Source organism: Galeopterus variegatus, unplaced genomic scaffold (genome assembly GCF_000696425.1).
Source record: "Galeopterus variegatus unplaced genomic scaffold, G_variegatus-3.0.2 Scaffold257, whole genome shotgun sequence".
Taxonomy (NCBI): domain Eukaryota; kingdom Metazoa; phylum Chordata; class Mammalia; order Dermoptera; family Cynocephalidae; genus Galeopterus; species Galeopterus variegatus.
This window is the reverse complement of record NW_007726368.1, coordinates 144,702-154,163: the sequence shown is the minus strand read 5'-3', so window position 1 is coordinate 154,163 and position 9,462 is coordinate 144,702. Positions and strand designations below refer to the sequence as shown.

Here is a 9,462-nt window from a genome sequence, read left to right as displayed (position 1 = left end):
AAAATTCACTTCCTGTTCTCGAATACCAGGCACCTTGGGCTCCCAGGAGCAGCTAGACTACCTCTGCGTCCAGAGAAGAATCTACATTCTGTTTAACCCCTTGTAGTTTGTTTGTTTTAAAGTCTCTACAGCACATCGTTTTATCAAAAATCTTTTACTGCACACTGTGGAACTGGATTTCAGTGGAATGTAGTTAAACAGATACATGAATGTGTCCTTTGCAGAATGGCTTTACTCCTCTTCATATTGCCTGCAAGAAGAACCGAATTAAAGTAATGGAACTCCTTCTGAAACACGGTGCATCCATCCAAGCTGTAACTGAGGTGAGGGGAGCGGGGTTTCTGGGGTCCTGAGGTGCTGAGAGAATAGTCTTAGCAGCCAGAGTACATGCCATCTCCAGGACTGGCTGGTTTTGCTCGTGTGTCACTGCTGCAGACTACATTCTGAACTCTTCAGCAGAAGGGCTGCCAGACCTTAGGGAAAGCACACCAGAGTGGGTGGGGGTGGGTGCAATGCCATCATTGGGACTAAAAATGTAACCCGAACACACACCCAAGCTGAGTGGTGCCATCATATGAAACTCTATAACATAGTGCTTCTCTAATGGGGGCAGGTTTGTACCCCAAGGAGCATTTGGCAATGTCAGGAGGTATTTTTAGCTGTCACAACTGGATAGTACTACTGGTATCTAGTGGGTAGAGGCCAGGGGAGCTGCTTTGCATTTTATAGGACAGACTCCCACGACAAAGAATTATCTGGCCCAAAATGTCAAATGTGCCAAGCTTGAGAAACCTCCCATAACACAACTTCTGTGTTTTCATAAAGTAACAATTGCTCAGTCTAAAAACTCGAAATTAAGGAAACACAGAGTTGCTGAAGTTAGAAAAGGACTAGCTCTCGGTTTCTTTCATATGAACCAATTCAGAACTCAGAGAAATGATCCATCACATCAGGGCTGAGCCTTCAACCTAGGAAACCCAGCCTGGCATCTACCCCTCCAGACTCCCCATCCCCCCACCTCTGGTCTTGATCTCCACTGATTTTGGCCATTGGCACCTCCCAAGACTGGACACCCTTTTGTTCACCTCTGTATGTCTGCACCTCCATGGGTCACACCCCCTTCCCAGGCTAATCCTGCACATCCTTCAGGACCAAATCTGGGCCACCTTCTCCAGGAACCCTTCCCCCACACCCCGGCCTGGACTAGGTGCTCCTTCTAGGGACCATCACCTCATCCTGTGCATATTTCTTTCAAAGCAGCTATCTAGCTGTCTTACTTATGACCCACCTGCTCCTGCAGGTCCACCAGAAACTACAGCCTTCTTGAAGACAGGGCTGAGTCTTACTGGTTGGTCTTCACAAACCCACAATGCCTGGCCCACACATACTAGATCATTCAGTAAAGTTGTGTTGAATGCTTGATGCTTGAGTAAAGAATTGAAGCAAACATAAAAATGAAAGTCTAGTCTAGTGATTGTTGCTTGGCTTCAGTTTCTTACCTACAAATGGAATATTTGCTTTGACTTGTAACACAAAATTATTAAAAATATTAGATGAATTAAATATTTGAGAATATTAATACTGAATTGCTCTTTTATCAGACTATGGTTTCATGTTAGGCAACCTGTTATTTTAAATATGAAATAGTAAGTTTGTTCTCACTGCATTGAGAGCCCTTTTCAAAGATCAGAATAGGCTCTGAAATAAAAATAAGTTTTTACTAATGTTTGAATGAGTGTCCAGAGTTGTCAGCTGCTGGTGAGAAGGTTCCACAGCCAGCCCTCTGCTCCCTGACAATTTTAAAAAGCCATTCAGACCAAGACTTTGCCTTGTACAAGTTCTAACAGCTCCCCCGCTGATAAAAAAAAAAGGTGCCAAACTATAACAAAATTCTCATTTTCCTCATTTTTTTCACTATTCTTCCCAATATTTGAAGTCTGGGCAGCCAAAATTCTTCTTCTTTTACCTCACTTTTACCATATAGAGTTCCTTTCATATTTTTTTTTTTTGACATTTCTCAAATTTTTGTTGACATTAATTATTCCTTTTTCTCTCTTTTTAAAAAACAGGTCAGCTTATTCTAGGCATATTAAATTGTTAAATTATGGTATTCATGTTGTAAGTTGAATTAAATTCTGAAAAATTAAAAATCGAATCATTTTTTATAAAAAGCACAACTAAAGTGCACTCTTTAACAATATTATTGATTTGAGACTTTGATCCTCTTTTTTACTTATCCTCTCTACTTAAATCTCACATTCATGGGCATATTTGATATAAAATACCTTACAATAAATTCTGCTTTATGCTGAATAGTGTTCTGGGTTGTATGTGTGTGTGTAGCTTTGGAAGCTCAGTCAAAATTAAGGCTCAGTCTAAGTGACCATTCTAATATCTGCCTTAATTATATTACCTTAATTTATAGTACTCATAAAGTTAAAAAATGAAATGATTGAAATGGTTAATACTGATTTGCTCATTTATTAGAGGGATTGCTTTGTGTTAGGTACCTTGCTCTGTCAATGTAGTATAATCAGTTTTTTCTCAGTGTATGGGAATCCTTTTTAAAGCTCAGAATAAGATCTGAAATAAAAGTCAACTTTTTACTAATGGCTCTGTAATCACACTGCCCTCCACCCCCAACACACACACACATGCTCACATGGATAAGGAATTTAGTAGCAAATGAAAAAATCTTCAAGTTATTTCTCTCTCAATTTTTTTCANTAACACTATGAGATAATTGTGTTGCTATGATACCCTTTTCATAGAAGAGGAAACTGAAATCCAAAGAGATAAAGTGGCTTTCTCAAGATTTCTCAGGTTGTGGTAGAACAAGAACCTGAACCCCAGCAGTCTAACTGCAGAGATCTTATCGCTAACACCTACACTGTCCTTCTTTTTTCTCTGATCACCTGCTCTCAGTTCAGATCCTAACCACTGCCCTCTGCTCTACCTGAGACCCTGAGTCTGAATCTCTCTGGTTCACCTTCTCCAGAGACTAAAACCCTGGTTCCCTGCAGGGAAAGAGGGAGCAGTTGTCTGGCTTTGCTGAGTTGGGAAGGGCCGGGAAAACTGACAGCTCTGTACGCAGCCTTTGAGCCAGCCCCACTTTCAGCCCCAAGTCTCATCTTATCTTTCAGGGTATTACATTTCCATATCCCCCGCCTTTTGGAGGTTTGAGATATAATTCAGCTTGTCTTTAATTATATCCAGCAGTGTGCTAGAGCCAGATTGTATCAGCTCACAAGAGCCTATGTGTACATCCCTTCCCAATTCCCCATTCAGTAGCATCATATTGACAGCTTGAAATTGGTCATAGCGGGGGTCTTTACACCATGGAAATTAACAAACGGTACACATTGGCCCTTTTCTTTTTTGCATAGTTGATTATTAAACAATTGTCAGCACACCAGTGATTATATACCTCCATAGACACTTAGGTTTCAGCCTTCGCTGTTATGCTAGATGAGCTGTAGCATTTAAATCCTCTTCATATTCCAAAATTTGTAGACATCACTCATCTTTTGTTTCCTCTCCCGCTGTGTATGTGGGAATGGGAAAGGACATAGCACCTGTGTGCCCTTATGGCTTTTTTCTTTTAAATACCTTTACTGCTTCTTGGTGGAGTTTGGGAAAGGAGACATAAATAGATGTTACATCTACCATGTTTAACCAGAAGTGTCCCCCTGCACTGAGAATAAACTCCTTACCAGATTCTGACCACCTCTCTGCGTCATCTCCTCCTGTTCACTCCTTAATCACATCTTCCAGCCAGCCAGCCTTCTTTTATTTCCTCAAATACTCTAAGTTTGTTCTTACTTCCTGTTCGCCCGGTCTGAGTTCCCTCAGCTTGTCCCAGATCTCTGTGGTCTCCATATATTCTTCAACTCAAATGTCATCTTCTCTGACTGGCCTTTTCTGACTATCTGCTCCTCCCATCCTCACGATCCCCTAAGTCAGTGCCATTTCACCATATTTTATTTCCTTTAGAGCTCTTAACACCATCTTGAAATTGTTTCTTTGTTTGCTCATTTGCTTGCTGTTGGGCTGTCTTCAGTAGCATGAAATCAAAAACTTTTCCTTGTTCAATGCAGCACCTCAATCACCTGGATCGGTGCCCAGCACATAGTAAGCCTTCAATACATATTTGTTGAAGGAATATTAAGCGAATGGATGCATTCCTAGCTTTGAGGTAATCTGTCAGTTCTTCAAGACTTTCATCTTACTGAGCTAAGAAAGCCCCTTCACATTGGATCCATAGTTTCAGGTGCCATATGTAATACTTGGATGATCTCTTTCCTTGGGGCAGATGATCTTTTCTTTCCTTTTTTCTTGTCTTCCCCAGTGACCTATAAGTTTACCCCCCATGCATCATTATTTTGTGGATCGTTAGAAAATCTCCTGTTATTGGCACCGCCCCCCATTTCTACTCTCCACTAAGTCATTTGTTCTCTCAGATTTTGTTTCTTTGTTTACTTCAAGTTTTGCTGTAAGACAGTATCAAAACAAAAGGAAAGGAATGTTTTGGCAGGAATAAACCAGTGCGTATGCTCACGGTGGTAGTGCCTCAAATGGGACATGTCCCCACCCGTATCGCACCTTTGTTTCTGCTTTGGTTTAAAATGTTTGAGAGGAATTTTTTAGGAAGAAATATCCTGATTGACTGACAGCATATGAGGTCTTTAAACTTATATAAATACTTATGGAGCCCTTTCTGTATATGCAGGTCTCTCTGGTGGGCAATATGGGGAAATTATCAACCATGGACCTCTCGCCTTCAAGAAACACAAATAGTTGAAATACATGGCAGTGAATGAATAGTGCCATGAGAGTGGCTAAAGGGCTTGCGGTATTTTTTCACATCTTGAACACTCTTTTATGTTGTTCATTGATGAATTGAGCGGGGGGATAATTCAGAGGATTCAGAAATGCCTGGTTCATTGTTGCATATTAGATATACTATTTTCAAAATTCAGTGATAACTTTTTTCAAAACTGAATTTGGAGGGAAAAAAACCACATATCAGAAACTTCCTTTTAAGGGGCTGCTGGTTAGCTCAGCTGGTTATCAGAGCATGGTTCTGATAACAGCAAGGTCCAGGGTTCATGCCCTGTACCAGCCAGCTCCCCAAAACAAAACAAAACAAAAAACCCCATATCAGAAACTGAATTTGCTAACCAATTACTTGTTTTCCCAAATTATGTTACAATCAATAGAGACTCTTTTGATAATTGGATTCTCTAGGAATTTTCCAGGATCCCCTACTTTGCCTCTGAATTTAGAGGAAGCATGCAAGAGAGACTGACATCTTAATACCTTGCTTTACCTTCATTAGGAAACATTTATTGAATGCTAAATGTCATTCTGACTTTTTTAAGGTTTTATTTGCCTTTAACCCTATACATTTTTTCTCTCAGCTCTTTAAATGAATCTTCAACTCATTCCTGCTGCACGTGATTAACTGTGCTATTGAACCCAGCTGACTTCAACCATGGGAAGCATTAGCTAATGAGTGGGTCAGTCCCCTGCCTTTCCTCGTCATAGACGCATGGGGGCACCAGATTAATAGAAAAGGAAAAAGTTTTCCTTTTTGCATTGACGCGAGATAAAATGTGCTGCTGTGTTCAGACCATTTTTTTCTAATTGGTGAAACATAGTATTCACTATTAAGTATTTGTAATCTGTAAGGATAAAATAAATCCCAGGGCTGGCCATTTAGCGCACTCGGTTAGAGTGTGGCACTGATAACACCAAGGTCCAGGGTTCAATCCCTGTACCAGCCAGCTGCCAAACAAAAAAATAAAACAAATACCAGTCCAATGAATACCAGTCTTTTCTTGCCCTTAATTTTTCCTTTCAGACTTACATATTAAGAATTCCTGTTCATTAGGAATGCAGTAAATGAGGGCCCTTAGTGCAGATCACACTACTTTTAAATCAGGAAAAGAAATTATCCTTGACAATTTGTTATTGATTGACATAAGAAGTGGGCGAAGCAGTTTTAAAAGTATCTGTAGTTCAAAATAGTTGTCACAACCTTTTAAAAATAGAAGGTATTCGCATGTGAAAAACTAGGGTTTTTATCTTTTTATGTTCACACTTTATTTTGTATTGGTATATTTGCATTTAAAAGGTAAAACAATAAACTCTGATTTTCTTATGTGTTCCAGAATGGATTGTCTCCCTTGCACATGGCCACACAAGGGGATCATTTAAACTGCGTCCAACTTCTCCTCCAGCATAATGTGCCCGTGGACGATGTCACCAATGACTATCTGACTGCCCTGCACGTGGCTGCCCACTGTGGCCATTACAAAGTCGCCAAGGTTCTCTTGGATAAGAAAGCTAACCCCAATGCCAAAGCCCTGGTGAGTGACTCAGCCCTCAGGTACAGCCTAGGTTTTCTTGCTGGTGATGTGCTACCTGTGCATGTGAAGGGGGTGCTTTTGAGGAGGTAAAATGGAAGGTGCTAGTTAAATAAAGTGTACTTCTTGTCAATTATTTTCAAATATCCTTTTGGGAAATCTACAAAACCTATTATTTCTGACATGAACAAGGCTGATGGAGCTAAATTGTTAACCTCTTTATGGTCATACTAGTAATTCTTTTATATCAATAAAACCCAAAGAGTGTACAATTATAGAAAAGACTGAAGTGGTCAGTCTCATCTTATTATAGGTAAAGGTATAATTCTGTGAGTTAGAAGTTTTTTTTCTGAGATCTAAAAAAATGGGGCAAAATGATCAAAAAACTTTATTTTAAACATAAGAGGTCTAGGAATTTGTGAGCTAAATTGTTATATCATGTTAAACTTGTAAGTTAAGGAAATCTTGCCTGTCATCTTCTTTTCGTTTTTGCCAATTAAAATTTTGATCTAGTTGGTAGTCGAAACTCTTAAAATGATTTGCTCTTTCAGTCTGTAGCTGTGCTATACTTTGGTTTTCTCAGAAAGATGGTGTTTGTTGTCCTTGGAAAAATAAATAGTCCCAACTTAATAAGCTGTTTAAATTTAGTTCAAAATAAGCACCCATGTTTAGGAAAAAATAAATCACCAAATTTTGGGAAAATATGTGAGTTTACTAACAATTTTGAGGTAAAGGCTATCATCCAATCAGCCCTTTTAGGAAGGATCTCTGCTCCTTTCCAGATGGTGTGGTCGCCCTATCTGAATGGATCCCTAGTGCCACTGCTGCTCCGTGGACTCTAAAATTTGTAGTGAGCTAGAAAAAATGACGAAGCGGGTTCTCTCCAGATCCCAGACAGCTCCACTGCCAGTGTAATTCTAAAAGCTTTTATCAGAGCAGCATTTCAGGAGTTCTTAACCTGTCCAGTATATCAGACATGTCTTCGAACTCTGAGAAGGGAGGAAAAGAAATTAGCAATCATGATTCATTTTTTTCCATTCAAGAAAAAAGTCTTAAAACAGGGTGTGGGCTCTTGCTCTCATTTTCCTCTGACGCTAGAGATTTCACAACATATGGAGGTAATAGCCAGTCATCCTGGGATGGACTGTGGCCGGATAGATGGTCTCAGGAACCTCCATGGAAGCACTTGCAGTGACTTTGACCTAAGCTTTTAAAGTGCACCCTGGTATTTTATAGTTCGTCAATGGCAGNAAGGCTATCATCCAATCAGCCCTTTTAGGAAGGATCTCTGCTCCTTTCCAGATGGTGTGGTTGCCCTATCTGAATGGATCCCTAGTGCCACTGCTGCTCCGTGGACTCTAAAATTTGTAGTGAGCTAGAAAAAATGACGAAGCAGGTTCTCTCCAGATCCCAGACAGCTCCACTGCCAGTGTAATTCTAAAAGCTTTTATCAGAGCAGCATTTCAGGAGTTCTTAACCTGCCCAGTATATCAGACATGTCTTCGAACTCTGAGAAGGGAGGAAAAGAAATTAGCAATCATGATTCATTTTTTTCCATTCAAGAAAAAAGTCTTAAAACAGGGTGTGGGCTCTTGCTCTCATTTTCCTCTGACGCTAGAGATTTCACAACATATGGAGGTAATAGCCAGTCGTCCTTGGATGGACTGTGGCCAGATAGATGGTCTCAGGAACCTCCATGGAAGCACTTACAGTGACTTTGACCTAAGCTTTTAAAGTGCACCCTGGTATTTTATAGTTCGTCAATGGCAGNCTAATATCTGCCTTAATTATATTACCTTAATTTATAGTACTCATAAAGTTAAAAAATGAAACGATTGAAATGGTTAATACTGATTTGCTCATTTATTAGAGGGATTGCTTTGTGTTAGGTACCTTGCTCTTTCAATGTAATATAATCAGTTTTTTCTCAGTGTATGGGAATCCTTTTTAAAGCTCAGAATAAGATCTGAAATAAAAGTCAACTTTTTACTAATGGCTCTGTAATCACACTGCCCTCCACCCCCAACACACACACACATGCTCACGTGGATAAGGAATTTAGTAGCAAATGAAAAAATCTTCAAGTTATTTCTCTCTCAATTTTTTTCACAGATCTATATCAAAAGTATGAAATAAATACTTTTCTTCTTTAATGGATATGATGAATTTTTCATAATCACAGATTTGCTTTAGGGAAATGGTATGTGTTGATATATTTGCCTTAGAGAATGTGTGGATGTCCTGATATCTCCTGATCTGATCACTAAACTGGTTAAGATAAATAGATGGTGGATGGATCGGTGGATGAGTGGATGGGTGGAGGCAGGTAGGCAGGCACACAGACAAACAAACCCTTTTTATGATAAGCCAACAAACCAACATCTCCTTTTTTTCGCCTTAGTCGGGCCTTACTCCAATCCATGTTGCTGCCTTCATGGGACATGTAAATATTGTATCACAACTAATGCATCACGGAGCCTCACCAAACACCACCAATGTGGTAAGTATCTTTTTAACAAAGAAGATCCAATTTAAGAAATTGGCAAAGGTGGCTTTTATCTACTTATTTTTTATTATAATTAGTTACTATTTAAATTGACTGTTTAAAAGGACAGAATTTAAAGATACCTTTGTTTTTCTTTACTTTGAAGGCAAAATTCATTCAGTCACTAGTTGGTCACAAATTGTTAAGACTTATGGACTGTATCCATTAAACTTATAGGTAGATTACTATGGGATATTATGTTTTTAAAAATAAAGTGTATGGGTGGATTTTTCTATAATAGAAGCATTAAAAACTACTTCATATTGAGGAGGTGGTTCAGACATTGTCATTAGTTATATAAAGAAGTGATTTTTCAAGTAACTTCAAAGTAATCTCTTCAGTGTGCTTCACCATGTTATAGTAAACCCACGGAACTCTGAGATCGTAGATTATCGAATGATGATGTTTCCCACACTAAACATTGCTCTGCCGGAACCATGAGACTCACTTCAGAGTACATATCAGAGCAATATTACTCTAGATATGCGTGTGGCATTTGACATTGTTTTACAGAACTCAAATTTGACATCATAATAATATTAGCAAACT

The 9,462-nt window shown here is 39.2% G+C and overlaps 2 protein-coding genes across 2 annotated transcripts in view; both read left to right on the top strand.

The window, feature by feature from the left end:
* The window catches only part of LOC103585618 (ankyrin-3-like), a 164,008-nt gene extending 156,278 nt beyond the window's left edge, over positions 1 to 7,730 (top strand). Inside the window, exons 8-9 of the mRNA XM_008566632.1 lie at positions 6,174 to 6,371; positions 7,605 to 7,730. Coding sequence (XP_008564854.1) covers positions 6,174 to 6,371; positions 7,605 to 7,730 — 324 coding nt within the window. The remainder of the gene's footprint in view (positions 1 to 6,173; positions 6,372 to 7,604) is intronic.
* Positions 7,731 to 8,761: 1,031 nt separating this feature from the next.
* The window catches only part of ANK3 (ankyrin 3, node of Ranvier (ankyrin G)), a 137,992-nt gene continuing 137,291 nt past the window's right edge, over positions 8,762 to 9,462 (top strand). Inside the window, exon 1 of the mRNA XM_008566631.1 lies at positions 8,762 to 8,868. Within this exon, the coding sequence (XP_008564853.1) occupies positions 8,803 to 8,868 (66 nt within the window). The 5' untranslated portion in view covers positions 8,762 to 8,802. The remainder of the gene's footprint in view (positions 8,869 to 9,462) is intronic.